We start from the raw sequence: 19,805 nt of genomic DNA, 5'->3' as shown, positions 1-19,805 counted from the left end.
AATAATGCATCATATCTATGCTTGTGTCCGAAATAGCACCCTAGTTCCAATATAGTGCACTTCTTTTGGCTGGAGCCCTATAGAGTCCCACAGTATGAGTCATAATACCCATAAAACCTAGTAGTCAAACAGGGAAATGGTTCCAATCGTTTTTCCACCATTCATTTTTCCCATTGGGGATTTTAGAAACACTTAAAATAAGGTCTGTGTTTCGTGTAGGCTTACCCTGGTGTGACATTTTGATAACCGTGTAAATCTCTCTAGGACAAGGTGACTTATCAATATATTCGCCTGTATTTACCTCCCAAAAATGTAATGCTTATTAGCTGCTAATGTTGCTATCATAAAGAACTACAAATGCCATGATGATCATGCTGATCGAGACAAAGGTAAGAATCTCTGGATTAACTATCTAATGTTAGCTAAATGTAGTAATGAATAAATTGGCTGCATTTCTTTAAATGGACAATTCTGTGAACTGTCTAGTGCAAGTTTTAAATTGACACAATACCCGTTAGCAAAGGTGTCAGCTAGAGATGACATGCAGGAGCTTGCAGGGATTTGTAGTTTTGCATGATGTCTACTTTGATGCTAATTAGCATTTTCGAATCTGAGAGTAAATAGAGCCGAATATACTGATAAAAGTCAACTTGTCCGAGAGAGATTTACATGGTTACAAAAACGTCACGCCAGGGTAAGCCTACACGAAATACAGCCCTTATTTTATGTGTTTCTAAAATCGCCTATGGGAAAAATGAATGGTGGAAAAACGATTGGAACCATTTCCCTGTTTGACCGCTAGGTTTTATGGGTATTATCACACCTCCACTGTAACACTCTATAGAGGGGTTGGTTGTTTAGCAACAAAACTGGCATGCAACTATGGGGCAAAATAGACAGGGTTTGACTTAGACAACATGTAAACTATATTTAGTCTCTAAATGTTTAATGCAAACATAAATACATTTGAACAATGAACTCGTATCAAATACATTGTTACAGTTGTTGTTGGTTAGCTAGGTAGCTAATTTTAGCCATTGCATAGACATGATATCAGTCAAAACACCTCAAAACAAGACTTGGTATCAATAACACCATACAACGAGCTGAAACATGCCACAGAGCTACGATTCCCCACATGGCAGCTTGTTGTTAGCTGAGGTTCAGAATCATAACAAGATACACGACTTCCGGCCATCGATGCGCGAGCATCATTTTCGTGACATCAGCCAACCCTTCTATGGCTCCTAGTCAAAAGTAGTGCACTAGCTCCTGGTCAAAAGTAGTGCACTAGCCTACATAGGGAATAGGGTGCCATTTAGGACGTATTTATGAAGGCGATGTCATAACCTTTGACCCCCATTTGACCCCCATTCTACTTACTGTACCTTTAGCCAACTCTCATGACTCCCCAGCCATAGACTTTCTAGTTTGATATTACAGCATGAATAGCACACTATTTCATTTGTTAAACAATATTTAATCCACAGTAATTAATATAATTGAAGATTTAAAAATAAATAACATGCCTACCTTGAACTCTTTATTCTCCATCTCCTTGCAAAATCAGCACATTTCCTTGCCAAAATGAACGCGCATCCAGAGCGAAAACAAACGCAATCCTCCAGCACTAGGGAGGATTAGACTGAACTGCTCCAGCGGTTTTTGATCAGTTTCAACGTTTATCAGTGATGACGTAACAATGCTGTACAGATTTGACGCACTTTCGATCTCGTGCTGATGCAACACTCTGTGTTGTTGAAAGCTCACGTATGGAAATCCTGCGAGTTGTAAACAAATTTAGGCTATTGTTGCCCTTAAAACTGTAATGTTGAGGACGCCATGAAAAATAAAATACATAACCCACACCGTTAGGCCAAGGTACATGCAATATTCATCACTTTGCCAATATACTTCTTGTTCCTTGTTGTATGTAGCCTTTCTTTTGGGATTAGCACCACTGTCACCTAGAAATTGATACTGCGGTTGTCACATAAAACAGATAACCCATAGTTCATTATTAAAAAAACATAACTAATTTCTTTATTTTATTACTCATAAAATATACAGCAATCTTCAGATACTGAAAGAATTCATGGGAGTTTCGAATTCAGTCACTATTTCATATGTACATGCTAGTTTCATCCTTTTAAAGAAAAAAAAGGACACGAAAAAACCTGTGAACCTCCTGATCCTGATTTGACGAACATAGCATATGTATTGTACATATTTCCAGTTAAAATGATTTTCAAAAAGAGACAAAAACGGGGGTTTGAACAAGCAATCACATAAAAGGATTGAGTGGCTTAATTTTTTTGAAGAAGTTAAAGCAAGCAAAACCTGTCAAAATACATTGATTATAAGACCAAGACAAATAATATATATATTTTTTTTTCAACAGAAGAAAATCTAAATGCTGCTGTCCTACCATTGGTTTACAGTGTTTCTCCTCTCCAAGGGAGGCATGTTTTCTGCCTCGTATGCCTCGGAATAGTATCAGTGCTTTTCACAAACGTTGTAGTACTTAGTGTGCATCATTATTTTCGCTCATACAGCTGCCCCTACTCTCCTAACCTCCCCTCAGTAACTAAAGAAGGCACAAAATGATGACATAAATATCACAAGAAAGAATACATGAATTAATAATAAAAAATAAAAAAAATAAAAATTCTAAAGGGCAAAGGACAGGTAGGTTTAATAACGCAAATGTAAAAAGTCCTGTCGCTCACATACAAATGCAAAATCTAAATGGCACCCTATTCTTTATAGAGTACACTACTTTTGACCAGAACCCTATGGGCCCTGGTCTTAAGTAGTGTACTATAAAGGGAATAGGGTGCCATTGGGGATGGAAATTCTTTGAAATTACTCATGAGAGCAAATACTACGATTTTTTGGTTCCCACAGAGGGTCAGGAGCTTAAGACATGAATGACTTTATTAAAATGTTTGTTCATAAAAAATAAATGATTTCCCCTCCTCCCACATGGATTACAGACAAGAGGCTAGGTGCGTTCTGACTGTCTTAGTGTGCGGATAAACATGACCATCACTCTCATAAAACTTAAATGAAACATCACTCCTTATGTTTTTTCTCAGCCCAAAACGCTCAATCCCATTTCTACTGTCAAAACAGGTTTTGAAAAGGCTTCTTCCACATCTTTTGGTCCATGTCTGTTTTTCACTCAGTGAAGTGCTACTATCCCCTTGGACTACAGGTTATTGCCGTCATAAGGTGTCCGTCTGTCTGTTGGCTGGACAGTTTCTACCGTTTAGGACCTTTGTGGGTAAAGGTAAAGGTGGGGTATAGCAGCAGCAGTTCCTCTGAAGTCCAGTATCTGCTGGAAGGACACCTGGTGGTACGAGAGGATGAGTGTGGCCAGCCAGCCTGTTGTGCCTCCCCCTCTCTCCCTCCATTTCTCTCTCTCCATCTGCGGGACTCTTAAGGCTCCTGTGCGGACTGTCTCGGCTCGTGCCCTCCCAAAGCTGGCTGTGGTGATTTAAGACACGGTGTGTATGTGTGGATTTGTTTGTGGCCTCTGCCCCACTTCACTGTCCATCCGCCTGCCCTTGGCTCCCCTCCTGGGCAGCGACCACCACCCCCCTCAGTATGTCTCTAAGTCTGAGTCGTTGAGTTCCTCATCCTTGTAGAAGCCTCCATCGTGTTCGCGGTGGCCGATGTTGTTGAAGCTGCAGTAGGAGTTGTGCTCGCTGCGCAGCACGGGCAGGCTGTCGAAGGTCACACTCTTGGAGGGGCTGGTGGTGTAGTGGTTAATGGCACTGAAGGACAGGCTGGGCGCCGGGTTGCAGGGGGACACGGGCATCATGGTGGCCAGGATCAGCGCCAGGCAGTCCGCCACATCTTTGTTGGGGGCGCAGGCCAAGGCAGGCGTGTAACCTGAGGGGTTCAAACAGAACAGCAGAGGGTCACAATTTTTTTTGTGTATGGGTGGTCCCGGGGATCGAACCCACTACCTTGGCGTTACAAGCGCCGTGCTCTACCAGCTGAGCTACAGAGGACCAATTCTTCTGGCCCAATTAATACAGCTGAACCATACGTACGTCTGTAAGGCTGCGTTAGTCGAGTTGATGAGGTTCCTGTCTGTAATCTTCTCCAATATCAACAAAGCACTGGTTTCATGCCCCTTTAAAAACCAGAATCAAACATGTCAGACCAAAATTTAAACCAGAGAGAGCCAACTGTTCAGATGAACGTCATCTTCATGTGGGGATGCTCACCTTACTGCAGGCCAGATGAAGAGCAGTGTTCTTGACTGCATCCTGCAGGGTGAGCTCTGCTTTGGCACTGCTCACCAACAGCTCTGACACAGACAGAGAAACATAAAGAAACTCAATTAGGAAATGAAGCGACTTATTAAAATGTAAAACAGACATGTTGAACTTAAGCCGGCTGGGCGAGGCAAAGCGGAGGAGAGGGGGCTGCGTACCGACAGCGTTGGTTTGTCCGTTCTCAGCAGCCATCATGAGGGAGGTCTTCCCGGAGGCATCGGGGGAGTTGACCTGGGCGTTGTGGCCTAGCAGCAGCTGAAGACACTCCACGTGGTCCGTGAAAGCCGCCGCATGCAGGGGGGTCCTGGAGAGAGAGGAAACTTATTTCACCGACATCATGTAGGACTGTTATAAACAACAAGTTTGTTCAATTAACCCTGTTTATACCATAGAAATATAAAATCACTAATAGATGTATTAAAAGTAATCTACAATCCCTCATCCAACCCCAGAGGTCATTTTATTCCCAAGACAACATTATTCTCCAGAAGAAAAGGACTTTGTCATGTGCTGTAGTTACCGGTTCTTGGTGTCAGTGGCGTTGACAATGGCCGGCCCCAGAGTGTCAATCAGCATCTCTGCAGCCCCCTCGTTGTCATTGATCACAGCTCAGTGGAGGGGGCTGAACGAGTTGCCCTCGGTCTTGTGGAAAACCTCCTGTTCCAGCAGCACCTCTACACACGTGTCATGGCCTAGTGGAAGAATGATTCATACAGGAAAAAGATGACGTCGCTGCAGACTACAACAATACTCTCAGAGAAAGCTACACATCTGACAATGGTGAAGTCACAAAATATGTTTTAGCTACAACATATGCTATGTCAATCCCTGACAAAGTCCTGTTTCAGTGTAAGGTCCTCCACTGAGAGTCATAACCCCTAATTCTGTTGTAGTCTTGTTCATTCCCCCACATGGCTCTGTCCACACCAATCGAATGCTTTTCAAGCCACAAGAGGAGGTGAATGAGTGTACACTTCATGGAGGAGAGAACAGAGCTACAGTCCAGTTAGTCAGTACGTACCGTTGTATGGCCTGCCTAATTCAGGGACATGTTTACGGTGCTGAAGAGAGAAAATCAGAAAAGATCTAGTGTTCCGTTAGTCCAGTACGTACCGTTGTAGCAGGCCCAGTGTAGTGGCGTGTAGCCCTGGTTGTCTGTGATGACGGGGAGGGTCTCCACTGACTGGGCGGCGTGTAGGAGCCCCCCCAGCACCCCGATGTGTCCGAATGCCGCCGCCAGGTGGACAGGGGTTCGCCCCTTACAGTCCCGAACCAGGAAGCTGGCGCTGTGCTGCAGCAGGGCCTCCACACACTCCTCATGACCCGTCACCGCCTGGGAGGAAGGGCGGGGAGACAAGAATGGATTTGAAATAACTAATAATCAATGATATAATAATGAATCATCAATTATTACAAATGATGTCTGGAGGCAGGTCCCCCTACAGGGATGAATACACCACTACCCATGGACAACTACTTTTCTGAAGATAATATGTATATTTGAGCCTCCCCGTCTCTTTCTGTGTGTGAGCGTATACAGCCAGCTCTCCTCCTCACCCCTCTGTGTAGCGCTGTTCTGCCCCACTTGTCTTTGGCTTCTACGCTGGCTCCCTTGTTGAGCAGTGAGTACACACAGTCTGTGTGTCCGCTCAGCACTGACAGCATCAGAGGGGTTCTGATACACAAGACAACAAGGTCATATTACAAACTGGTAATAACCAGGCTGAGTCCCGTAATAACCAGGCTGAGTCCCAAATGGCAACCTATTCCCTATATGGTACACTACTTTTGACCTGAGCCCATAGGGTTCTGGTTTAAAGTAGTGCACCAAGTAGGGCATAGGGTGCCATTTGGGACGTAGACCTAGTGTCAAAATCTCTTTATTTCAGGAATTGTATCCAAAACCCAATTGACTTACTGTCCATTCCCGTCTTGAACGTCCACTGCACTCTGGAGGTCAGCATTTCCAATCAGCAAACGCAAACACTCCGAATCACCGTTGGTAGCTAGAGGAGGATAAACAGAGAGGATATAAGAATGTGAGATGATTGACCGTTGGTAGCTAGAGGAGGATAAACAGAGAGGATATAAGAATGTGAGATGATTGACCGTTGGTAGCTAGAGGAGGCTAAACAGAGAGGATATGAGCTGATTGCTGGACGACTATTACCTTCACATGAACAGACAGATTTCTAGAACAGTGGTATTGGTAGATGACATCCTCATGATGTTAACACAGCAGATAATAAAACATTTTGGGGCTGAGGCCCTCGAAGCCTGTCACCTGCTAGCTGTGTACCTGGCTCTGGATAGAAGTCCCCCTGTGCACTGATCTAGGATCAGCTTACCCTCCCTAGATCCTCAGCAATAATGACAAAAAATTACCTTAGATCAGTGTGTAGTGGGCATTTTCACACTATGCTATATAATATCCCTAGAGTGGACATTGGCATCCTAGCAACATGACCAAACAAATGTCCATCTTGGTAAGGAAAACTTTTGAATTACAGAATCTCTAGGTCTTACGTGATATCCTATGCGTACCTGCAGCGTGGATGGGGGTCCTCTTCAGGGTGAAGTCTTTAACCAGGATGGAGGCTCCCTGGTTGATGAGGACGTCAACACACTCCACATGGCCTTTAAAGGCAGCCAGGTCCAGAGGGGTGCGCCCCTGGCTGTTCCTCACGTCTAGATCCAGCAGAGACTGAACCAGGACCTCCATAGCATGGTGGTGGCCGTGGTACGCCTGAATGGAAACAAACACACAGTCTGAAGCAAAGTCCAGTGGTATGCCTGAACAGATATACACTCCTAATATAATCAATGTCCTATAGTAGACCAGTGGTATGCCAGAACAGATATACACTCCTAATATAATCAATGTCCTATAGTAGACCAGTGGTATGCCAGAACAGATATACACTCCTAATATAATCAATGTCCTATAGTAGACCAGTGGTATGCCAGAACAGATATACACTCCTAATATAATCAATGTCCTATAGTAGACCAGTGGTACGCCTGAACAGATATACACTCCTAATATAATCAATGTCCTATAGTAGACCAGTGGTACGCCTGAACAGATATACACTCCTAATATAATCAATGTCCTATAGTAGACCAGTGGTACGCCTGAACAGAAATACACTCCTAATATAATCAATGTCCTATAGTAGACCAGTGGTGCGCCTGAACAGATATACACTCTTAATATAATCAATGTCCTATAGTAGACCAGTGGTATGCCTGAACAGAAACAGTCCTAGACCTCTAAAGTAGACCAGTGTCTCTCAAATCGGGTGCCCATTTTTTCTCCCGCCCAGCATCAACATCGAAGGTCCCTGCCAAGCGTGAGATTTAGAAACAAACACACTACTACTCCTCTGTTGGAGGTTGATTAACTCAAATGGCAAAATAAGGAAATCATCCTCATCATCACCGTGTCAAAATATGCATGTATTTTACACTAATCAGTAGGGGTGTAACGATTCGTTTTAACAACGATTCGATTTGTATCACGATTCGTGGTTGTCGATACGATTCAAGGACGATATTGGTTCATTTAGAACGATACGATCCGAAACGATTCAGTGACTTGAAATCGATTCAGTAACCTTTTAGCCAAAAATTCAACCAGTGTGACTGAAATAAATACCTGGATACTGGACAGTGCAGGTGAAGTTTCCTAGATTCCTGTTTCTTGTAAGGACCGCAATGGTGGCTTGATAATTTCTCGCTCGTCGGCTTCTCCTCTGTTGTCCGCTTCTCCTCTGTTGTCCGCCATGCTTTGTTTTGTTGTCTTGGCGCCTTTGCGCTGCTGCTGGCGCGATGACGTCACGGATAGGCAGACTGAATCGAGTAATGTTTAAAGCCTTTATCATTAAAAGTGCTAAGAAAAAACATCCATATAAAGTCTGACGTGCTTAAATCCAATGGGTTATTTCCTAGTATCGATACAATCGATTTATTACATTTTAAAACGATGTTAGATCGATATATGTTGTCCAAAAGGCCAACTCGCCGAGCACAGATCGATGTTGTTGGATCATAGGAATATAAATCGATACATCGATGTAGTAGATGGATCGTTACACCCCTACTAATCAGGAACAGATAGGAACATGGTGTGTGAGTTTGAGTTTGAGTTTGAGTTTATTTTTACAGGGACAGTGCACATTAATCAACGTTTCAGTAAAAGTGCCGGTTTTAGCCAGCCGGCTAATTTTCAACCGCAGTCCCTGGGCAGGTTATTAAAAACAATTACAATATAGACAATAACAACATAGAACAAGACATAGCATACAGACATAGCAACATAGGACAAACAAGACGTAGCATACAGACCGAGCAACATAGAACAAAAAGCAGCAAGACAAAATTCATAAAAGCAACAAAGTGTTTCCACACCTCACAAGTTACAGACAACAGACATGGAAAGCGGCAACACACAGCTAGGGACCATGTTCACAAATCTGATTGACCTTTAGCCATGTCTTCAAGCATTTTGTGAAAGTGTGATATGTGGTGCAGTTATGTGTGTCTGATGGCAGTGTATTCCAGACATGGGAAGCTCTCACAGAAAAAGCGGATTTACTAAAGGTGCTTTTCCTTAGGGGGACTACACAGTCACCTCTCATGGCAGACCTTGTGGATCTGCTGCCATATGTTTGGGTTTTCTGTTTAACAAAAATACTGAGTGGAGGGGGAGCCAAGCCTTTTAGGATCTTGAATACAAGACATGCATCGGTGTATTGCACAAGATTTTCCCAACTCAGGAGCTCATGCTTTCTAAGGATGTGACAGTGATGATGGCTATTGGGCTTCCTATCAAGCACTTTGAGAGCCTGTTTGTAGACAGACTGAATAGGTCTTACTGTTGTACAGCAAGCTTGGGCCCAACTAGTCAAGCAGTATGTTAAGTGGGGGAGTATCATAGATTTGAAGTACAGTTTTGCTACCTCTGTAGTCAAACAATTTCGTATAAATCGGAAATTAGCTAGGTTGAATTTGGTTATTTGAATTACCTTTTTCACATGCTTTTTAAAAGAGAGGTTGGAATCAAGTATGATGCCAAGGTACTTAAAATCAGATACCCCCTGGAGCTTCTCCCCTGACACATAGACTTCTGGCTCAGTAGCATCTGTTGCCCCCTTTGTGAAGAACATGCAAACAGTTTTTTTCACATTGAGATGCAAACACGAGTCACTGAGCCACTTTGTAACCTGGACCATTACAGTAGTGAGTTCTTGTGCAGCTTGTTGTTTGCTCTTTGCATGCACATATATCACTGTATCATCTGCATACATTTGAACTTCAGACCCAGTACAGACAGAAGGCAGATCATTAATGTACAGGCTGAACAGGAGGGGCCCCAGTATTGACCCTTGGGGCACACCCACATCATAGCTAAGAGTGGGCGACAGCTCATTGCTCACTCTGACACACTGAGTTCTGCCTTCAAGGTATGATTTCATCCATCTCAAGGCATCGGGGGAAAAGTTGAACTTGGACAATTTTATGATGAGAATCTCATGGTTAACAGTATCAAAAGCCTTCCTTAGGTCCAGAAACACAGCCCCAACAACGCCCCCTTTGTCCATCTTGGACTTCACATTTTCCAGAAAAAAGCAGTTGGACATTTCTGTGGAGTGTTTCGCTCTGAAGCCAAACTGCATGGAATGTAATGTGAAGGGGCTGTTGTTGAGGTGGGCAATCAGTTGTTCTGCTGCACACTTTTCAACAATCTTTGACACCACAGGTAGTATACTAATGGGCCTGTAGTTACTCACATCAGCAGGGTCGCCTGATTTAAAGATGGCCGTTATTATGGCCGACTTCCATACCCTTGGAAACACCCCGAGACCAATAGATGTGTTGGTGACCTTAGTAATGGGGCCAATGAGTGACTCTTTGTAGTTTTTAAGAAAGGTAGAGTCCATCCCAAACACATCTTTGGCTTTAGAGTTCTTTAGTGAGCTAATCACCTTAACAGTTCATCCAACCGATCCTGTACCTCACTGGCTGTCCAGTCACGAATGGGTTTGCTCTTGAACACTTGGGCCAACTATTTATCAGGACAGTTGCGTACAAACATGACTGCCAACTCTGAGCACTGATTGGGTAAGGTCCTGCCCTCACTCACAAGGTACTGTTCGGCTGCCTCTGCAGCTTTGTTAAGCCTAATCCAGAAATCTATTGGACCCTCATTAGCATATGGTTTGATTGAATAGAAATCAGCTAATGGCATACCTGAGCAGACAGTATCCCCAAAGTGTTGCTTGAAAACACTAAACACCGCCTTAACATCTGTGACAACAAGGTTGTTACGCTTCCAGACTTTGGTCACATCCCGTGCCCTCCCCATGAGCCTAGACATCACCTCCCCAACATTCCCAGACCCAGTGTAACCCCTCTTCTCTAGGTAGACTTCCATTAACTCCTCCCACTCCAGGACAGAGTACTTATCTGAGCCATCACCCCTAAAAAGAGGTGGAGCACTAACATCTGACTTCACAACCAGATTCAGCTTGGACGCATCAATAAAGGTTGACCCACACTGCTCAGGCAGGGGAAACTGCTGGGGTTTTTGAGGGGGACGGGCAGGAGAAAGACTTGAAACCCCAGGCTGCAGTAAACTCGCTCTGATAGATTCTCCTATCTCTGAACCAATCTGCTTAATAAGGTCACTAAGCTGACTCGGAGGCGTCCCATTATAACCGAGTACTGTGGATGATGGTACATCAAAAGACAGAGGTGGGATACCCTGGTCAGGTGGAACAAACAGCCTACCCCTCGCAGTGCTTGCAAAATCAGGACTAGCAAACGCTCTACTCCCAGGAGCTGACTGTACAATTGGTGTAAATGGAAGGACACCCCTCCCTCTACCCACACTAAAATCCCCAGCATAACACGTCTTATGGATTTGAGAATCTTCCATGGCTCAACAGAGCACTAAAATACAATGTAATTTAGTGCATTCAAATACCAAAAAAAAAAAATGCAATAAACAAATTCATCCAAAACATACAAATAAGCACGAATACCTGTATCTAATGAATATGCTACATTCACTTTCACTGTTTACAGTATATATTCACTTACAGTAAGGCATCAACAAATTCACATGCGCAGGTCGTGCACCTCATCCACATGCACAGCTCCGGCGGTCGGCTTGAGCTGACTAGTCGGCAGGTCACGTAATTAGGACACTGCCACAACTGGAATTCTGATGGTTGGATAATTTTTATTCGACCTGCACACGAAGAGACAACACACAATATGTTAGCTCTTGGTGCAGCCACAGCTCTCGGGCACCTTGCTAGTTGAAGGTCAGGCAAAAGAGAACAGGTGCTGCATGCACACATTCAGTGCCTAACAACACACTATACAATACAAGTAAAATGATATACAACATAATTCTGACAAAATAAATGACATACCTGTACACGAAGAGACAACACACAATAGCTTAGCCCTTGGTGCAGCCACAGCTCTCGGGCACCTGCGTGAGCACATAGAAACTCACTGTCTAATCAGAGACTTCAACACATTAGTTCCCACAATGAGTTCATTAACCTGCCCATCAACAATAAGCACTGGGACTACATAACAGAAGCCATAAAGTTGAATTTTTAAGTCACACATGCCCACTGGGCTAGTTTGTTCCCACCACAACCCACCAGGATGATGTCTGAAGGAGCTAGAAAGTTCCCCTCTACCACTCCTGCCTCCCTCAACCGAGGTACAATATCTGCGCGCAGAGTAGTAGCCATGGACGCACTATCTAACATCCCCTTCAGCTCAACTTTATCCTGTACTAGCACAGTGGTGTAAAACAAACTGTCATTCTGAGTAATTCTCATTGTGTTCTGAAAAATGACTGTGTTGTTATTGGGTACTGACTCACAAAAGTAAGAATAAACAGATTGGATATCATCATCAGTGGAGGAAAAATAAGAATGCCCCACATTGCCCTCCTCAGAACGGAGGCTTTCTAGTTTTCCTGAGACCTGCCAGTCTGTCCACATCCAGGGTTCTGTCGCTGCCCAGCCTCACTACAGTCAAAGCTCATGTGGCCCGGAGAAAAGCACTTGACGCACAGCTGGTGCATCTGACAGTGAGCTTTGGTCCAGTGATTAGTGCTTCCACAGTCAGCGCACTCATGCTGACGTTTGTGGAACTGTTTACGGGGCCCTCTACATTTAACATGTTTAAGTCATTTAGCAGACGCTCTTATCCAGAGCGACTTACAGTTAGTGCATACATTACTTTTTTTTTTTCATACCCCCCGTGGGAATTAAACCCACAACCCTGGCGTTGCAAACACCATGCTCTAGGAACTGAGCCGGCCATTCCCTCCACTACCCTAGGCGACGCTGGTCCAATTGTGCGCCGCCCCATGGGTCTCCCGGTCGCGGCCGGCTACGACAGAGCCTGGATTCGAACCAGGATCTCTAGTGGCACAGCTAGCACTGCGATGTAGTGCCCTAGACCACTGCGCCACTCACAGACTGAGTATTGCTGAGTATTGCTGACCAGAGCCTTCTCTAACAAAGTCAAAACTTTCTTTAATGTCCCACCCTCAGATACAGATGGTGCCTGGTCTGGTTCACGGCCACATTGAGAAAAAGATTACACATTAGGTCTTTTCACAGGACCCACTCCCTCCTGAGGGCAGTCAAAAACAGCAGCAACCTGCTGTGAAAGTTGTGTTCTACATGCTTTATGTTCCCTTAACAGTTCATCCAACCGATCCTGTACCTCACTGGCTGTCCAGTCACGATTGGGTTTGCTCTTGAACACTTGGGCCAACTCTTTATCAGGACAGTTGCGTACAAACATGACTGCCAACTCTGAGTACTGATTGGGTAAGGTCCTGCCCTCACTCACAAGGTACTGTTCGGCTGCCTCTGCAGCTTTGTTAAGCCTAATCCAGAAATCTATTGGACCCTCATTAGCATATGGTTTGATTGAATAGAAATCAGCTAATGGCATACCTGAGCAGACAGTATCCCCAAAGTGTTGCTTGAAAACACTGAACACCGCCTTAACATCTGTGACAACAAGGTTGTTACGCTTCCAGACTTTGGTCACATCCTGTGCCCTCCCCATGAGCCTAGACATCACCTCCACAACATTCCCAGACCCAGTGTAACCCCTCTTCTCTAGGTAGACTTCCATTAACTCCTCCCACTCCAGGACAGAGTACTTATCTGAGCCATCACCCCTAAAAAGAGGTGGAGCACTAACATCTGACTTCACAACCAGATTCAGCTTGGACGCATCAATAAAGGTTGACCCACACTGCTCAGGCAGGGGAAACTGCTGGGGTTGGTGAGGGGGACGGGCAGGAGAAAGACTTGAAACCCCCAGGCTGCAGTAAACTCGCTCTGATAGATTCTCCTATCTCTGAACCAATCTGCTTAATAAGGTCACTAAGCTGACTCGGAGGCGTCCCATTATCACCGAGTACTGTGGATGATGGTACATCAAAAGACAGAGGTGGGATACCCTGGTCAGGTGGAACAAACAGCCTACCCCTCCCAGTGCTTGCAAACTCAGGACTAGCAAACGCTCTACTCCCAGGAGCTGACTGTACAATTGGTGTAAATGGAAGGACACCCCTCCCTCTACCCACACTAAAATCCCCAGCATAACACGTCTTATGGATTTGAGAATCTTCCATGGCTCAACAGAGCACTAAAATACAATGTAATTTAGTGCATTCAAATACCAAAAAAAAAAAAATGCAATAAACAAATTCATCCAAAACATACAAATAAGCACGAATACCTGTATCTAATGAATATGCTACATTCACTTTCACTGTTTACAGTATATATTCACTTACAGTAAGCCATCAACAAATTCACATGCGCAGGTCGTGCACCTCATCCACATGCACAGCTCCGGCGGTCGGCTTGAGCTGACCAGTCCGCAGGTCACGTAATTAGGACACTGCCACAACTGGAATTCTGATGGTTGGATAATTTTTATTCGACCTGCACACGAAGAGACAACACACAATATGTTAGCTCTTGGTGCAGCCACAGCTCTCGGGCACCTTGCTAGTTGAAGGTCAGGCAAAAGAGAACAGGTGCTGCATGCACACATTCAGTGCCTAACAACACACTATACAATACAAGTAAAATGATATACAACATAATTCTGACAAAATAAAAGACATACCTGCACACCACGAGACAACACACAATAGGTTAGCCCTTGGTGCAGCCACAGCTCTCGGGCACCTGCGTGAGCACATAGAAACTCACTCAAACACTGACCCAAATACTCCCGAGTTACAATAGGTACCCTAATTAGCGAGCTCGGTGAAAGTTGTTAACATACATCTTTATATTGTCCACATTGTAACAAAACCTGTAGTTGCGTAACAGCACTTTGTGTAACTTTACCACAGTTTTACATTGACAAATTACGGCGCCAAGGACAACATACCTTGCTAGTTGAAGGTCAGGCAAAAGAGAACAATAAGAGGGTACATAAATACAGATAACCCGCGATGGACCAAACCAAAATATACACAACTTTTACAATTAGGTGTATTTGCAATATAGATACATAAAAATGTTTGTACACCAAAAAATAACATTAGCTATGCAGCTGTAATTAAATAAAGAAACCACATTGAATTATTATTATTATTAACTTATTAACATCCCCTCTTGACCTGGCCTACTTGAACTGTCCTTGTGTGCAATTTGGTGCATAATCTAGGGGAACAACGTCACACTACTACACATATAATTCAAGTCATACCTTTATTGTCATTCATGCTCTTATTTTTAACCTAGTAGTTTTGCAAAAGTGTAACCTGCGTCAATTCTAGGAAATATTGGAATAACGTGCTTAAGAGGAGCCCTGACACGCACAACAGGATAACACAACTACCACATTTTCAATTGACAATCATTGATTTAAATGGATGTGGTCAATAGATTTGTATAGGCATTATACTAATTTAATTTAACTTGTAAGCCAAGGTTGGATTAGTAGGTCTATGCAACATGCACCTGGATAACCGCGTCATGAATCGGAACGGGCTCCAACGTCCTCATATACACATTATGACAAAATAAAGATCTTAATATTTCACGAAATAAAGACATAGAAGAAAACAGGTTCTAGAAACTCAATTTCTCCATGGCAATAGAATGTAAACATGTAAATTGAGCCAAACATATCCAAATATCGCCTACAACTCAATTCTCAGCGCAGCATATTGGACGACTCCACAGGCATTGATCATTTGTGACTTTAAGTCATTCCTGTTATCTCTAGAGCATCCCGTATATTTATAGTGCTGCATTTCGTCCCCCTCTGACCATGGATAGGGTTGGGAGCATTCCTGAGTTCACTTATGGTCCCACTAAGGTAATCTTAGGAGATATTCCTTTTGGCATACTGTAAATGCCTGTGCATAATGTACCTAATAAAGCATAATTGTTTTAATTATCTTCAAAGGAATTCTGTAGAAGCAGCCTTTATTTTCAGACTCTGCAGGCCTGCTGGGAGGAAGCATATTACAATAAACAGGTAAGATTCATCCCACAAAAACAGTAACCACAGAAAAAAAGAGATAGATTTAATCCCAAAACAAGAGTTTTATTTCAAGACAGTTTAGAGAAGATGGTCATAAGAGTTTTTAATATCACTTGCAAATTGTGAGACATGAGCAGTTGTGAAATGTTGCGAGAGGCCCTTCTGAAAGCACATTATATGGTCTTTAGTGGCACGGTCTCACACCTTACCCCATCTTGCAGAAGAAGTTCATGGTCCACTATCTGCTGCTCCAGAGTCGAGGCCAGGTCTCGCCCCATGTCACCATGGAGCACATGAGCGACTGGCTGGTGTCTCAGGGCAAAAAATCCCTTAGGGAGAGGTGAGTACCACGTCAGCTCTCACCTTCACTGCCATTCTCTGTCACCAGCAGCACTCCAGGAGGTGTGGGTAAAATAAACAACAGATAAATAGGAAGCCAGGAAAGTTGAAATGCTTTGTGTTTTATTTGAAGGGTGTGGAAGGAAACCCTGGAGGAGGGGAACGAACTCGCTCGGCTGGTAAGAGAATGAGAGTTAGAGACTTAGACTATCAGTCAGTGAGCTCCTTTCTAGCCTTTCAACAACTAGTCAGTACAGCAGAATATATATGTTGTGAAATTACACTAATGGGACTTCCTGTTTCCTACGGCAGACCTGGGAAGTAAACACCTGCCTAAAAATGATTGACATGGAGCACAAGGCTGTCTGCAAGCTCCGCCGCTCTATGCACACCACCTCTCCAGCTGGCGCTGACATGTGAGTTCCATGTACTGCCCTGCATACAGCTTGCTCCATTCATCTACACATCTGGAGCTATGCAGAAAATAACTAGGGCAGTGTTCTCTGTGTGAACATTGCACATCGTTTAGCTTTCTCTGCTGCTTTTTGTTGATTTCAGCGACCCCAAGGTCCACAGCATCGTGGAGAGAGCTGTGAGGAGCATTCTGGACAAGCTGTCCAATAAGCCCTGTAGCAACCTGCTCAGCCCATCCCAGGTGGTGGTGGAGCTGGTGCCCAGGATCCTCCTGGCCCTGTGGCTTCAGCCAGAGGAAGGCCATTCAGATCACCCCATCCTCCTAAGCGGGATGGCTGTGAGTATGGTGGTGGCCGTAGGGGAGAAGCTCTCCAACACGTTGAAGGCCTCTTCTCCTCACACCCCTTTCTCCCGGGCTGCTGCTTTTGACTCTGTGAGGTCGATCCTCGGGAGAATCAGCCAGTCCTTCTCCCTGGATGACCTCAAGACCCCTTTTATTATGAGCTCTGTCTGTGCCTTTGTGGCGGACGAGGTGAAAAGCTACTTCCAGCCTACTGCAGACAACCTGCGAGTTCCCCCTGTCCTAGTGGTGGCATTCTCTGCCACACTACCAGCTGATATCCAAGCAGGTGAGTAGCACTCATAGAAAGCACTCTGACAGATGCCTTTTGTCATGACATCCTGGTGCCTTGTAGTAGTAGAGCCGATCAGGATTTTAATTGTCACCCCTAACACAGATGCAGACCAGGGTTCTTCCCACCTGGAGGTTGTGGAAATTCCCCTTAACACAGAGGCAGACCCAGCTTCTTCCCACCCGGAGGTTGTGGACATCACCCCTAACACAGAGAAAGACCCGGCTTCTGCCCACCTGGAGGTTGAGGGATTCACCCCTAACACAGAGTTTGACCCAGCTTCTCCCCACCTAGATGTTGTTGACATCACCCGTAGCAGAGAGGAAGACCCGGCTTCTTCCCACATAGTGGTTTTGGACATCACCCCTAACACAGAGGCACACCTGGCTTCCTCCCACCTGGAGGTTGCTGACAAAACCCGTAGCACAGAGGCAGACCCGGTATCTTACCACCTGGAAGTTGAGGACATCACCCCTAACACAGAGGCACACCTGGCTTCTTCCCATCAGGAGCTTGTGGACATCACCCCAAACACAGAGGCAGACCCGGCTTCTTCCCACCTAGAGATTGCGGTCATCAACCCTAACAAAGAGGCACACCTGGCTTCTTCCCACCTGGAGGTTGTGAACGTCACCCCTAACACAGAGGCTGAGATGGCTTCTACCCACCTGAAGTTTGTGGACATCACCCCTAACACAGAGTCAGACCCTGCTTCTTCCCACCGTATGGTTGTTGACATCACCCATAACTCAGAGGCAGACCCAGCATCTTCCCACCTGGAGGTTGTGGACATCACCCCTAACACAGAGGCAGACCCGGCTTCTTCTCACCTGGAGGTTGTGGACATCACCCCTAACAAAGAGGCACACCTTGCTTCTTCCCACCTGGAGGTTGTGGACATCACCCCTAACAAAGAGGCACACCTGGCTTCTTCCCACAAGGAGCTTGTGGACATCACCCCTAACACAGAGGCTGAGACGGCTTCTACCCACCTGAAGTTTGTGGTCATCACCCCTAACACAGAGTTAGACCCGGCTTCTTCCTATCAGGAGGTTGTGGAAACCACCCCTAACACAGAGACAGACCCGGCTTCTTCCCACCTGGAGCTTGTGGACATCACCCCAAACACAGAGGCAGACCCGGCTTCTTCCCACCTAGAGATTGCGGACATCAATTCTAACAAAGAGGCACACCTGGCATCTTCCCACCTGGAGGTTGTGAACATCACCCCTAACACAGAGGCAGAGCCAGCTTCTTCCCACCTGGAGGTTGTGGACATCATCACTAACACAGAGGCAGACCCAGCATCTTCCCACCTGGAGGTTGTGGACATCACCCCTAACACAGAGACAGACCCGGCTTCTTCCCACCTGGAGCATGTGGACATCACCCCAAACACAGAGGCAGATCCTGCTTCTTCCCACCTGGAGTTTGTGGACATCACCCCTAACACAGATGCAGACCCGGCTTCTTCCCACCTAGAGGTTGTGGACATCACCCCAAACACAGAGGCAGATCCTGCTTCTTCCCACCTGGAGCTTGTGGACCTCACCCCTAACACAGATGCATACCCTGCTTCTTCACTCTTGGAGGTTGTGGACGTCACACCTGAAGAAAAGCCTCTCATGGTGGCCGTCTACGCCACTCTGCCATCTGACATCCAAGCAGGTGAGTAAGACTTATAGAAAGCACTCTGACAGGTGCCGTTCATCATGATAACATGTAAAGTGTTGGTCCCATGTTTCATGAGCTGAAATAAAAGATCCCATTCAACTGGCCAGTGTTTAGAACCTACGGTTTGCATTTATTTACATTCTGTCCCGCTTTTGTCCCTTTCCAGAGGATGTTGCTGTGGTCACCCTGGACGTCACCCCACACGTCACCAAGGACGTGACCCTGGATGTTCCATGCAGGGCGAGGAAAGGGGCAGTCCAGCGTTTTTTTTGCAGGCTTTGGAGGGCAGTGTGCTGCTGCGCTTGCCACAAGGAAGAGGAGGAACAATATTAATTATTCATTAGACCAGAAACAGGATTGAACCATAGACCATTAAATTCTTTGCATTATAGTTGCCTTCAATTCTGATTTTCTTCTGTTTAATTCTTAATTAATTTCAGAACATTTCTCTAAACTTTGTGGAGTAGGTTGTATAAATAAGTGGGAAACATCCCAATCCCAATTTTAATGCTTTTAATAATTAACTTATTACATTTTTTAAAAATGTATTATTTGACAAAAAAGTGGAGGGCGCGACAAAAAAACTTTAATCATCATAGAAAACTCTTGCTCACTATTAAAAATGCATTGTTTTACTTAAGCAAGGTGTGGTTACTAAAAGAAACACTTTTGCTGGTCCATGCTTGTGATGATAAGAATATCCGCCGACACTGTACTCTGTTTTCAAAGGTTTATTATAACAAAGGTTCCAGCATCAGAATTTGACAGACTCCTGCAGATGTCTGGAAAACAGCCCGAGCCAATCTGATTAGCTATTCTTCCTTCTCTGTTCAAGACATGGCATTTATATCATACATGGCCAGAGCATGGCGTGATTCTAACATCCAATCCC

General features: G+C 44.9%; 1 protein-coding gene across 1 annotated transcript in view; it reads right to left on the bottom strand.

Annotated features, from left to right (window-relative positions):
* Positions 1 to 4,981: 4,981 nt before the first annotated feature.
* Positions 4,982 to 19,805, bottom strand: part of LOC311112508 (serine/threonine-protein phosphatase 6 regulatory ankyrin repeat subunit A-like) — a gene marked incomplete at both ends in the record, with an annotated part of 40,061 nt that continues 25,237 nt past the window's right edge. Inside the window, 5 exons of the mRNA XM_084155641.1 lie at positions 4,982 to 5,028; positions 5,403 to 5,622; positions 5,847 to 5,964; positions 6,208 to 6,295; positions 6,834 to 6,977. Of these exons, the coding sequence (XP_084011767.1) occupies positions 4,982 to 5,028; positions 5,403 to 5,622; positions 5,847 to 5,964; positions 6,208 to 6,295; positions 6,834 to 6,977 (617 nt within the window). The remainder of the gene's footprint in view (positions 5,029 to 5,402; positions 5,623 to 5,846; positions 5,965 to 6,207; positions 6,296 to 6,833; positions 6,978 to 19,805) is intronic.

Source organism: Coregonus lavaretus (genome assembly GCF_964263955.1).
Source record: "Coregonus lavaretus genome assembly, chromosome: 38".
NCBI classification, from domain to species: domain Eukaryota; kingdom Metazoa; phylum Chordata; class Actinopteri; order Salmoniformes; family Salmonidae; genus Coregonus; species Coregonus lavaretus.
Note: the sequence above shows the minus strand (reverse complement) of the source record. Positions and strands in the feature narration are given on the sequence as shown.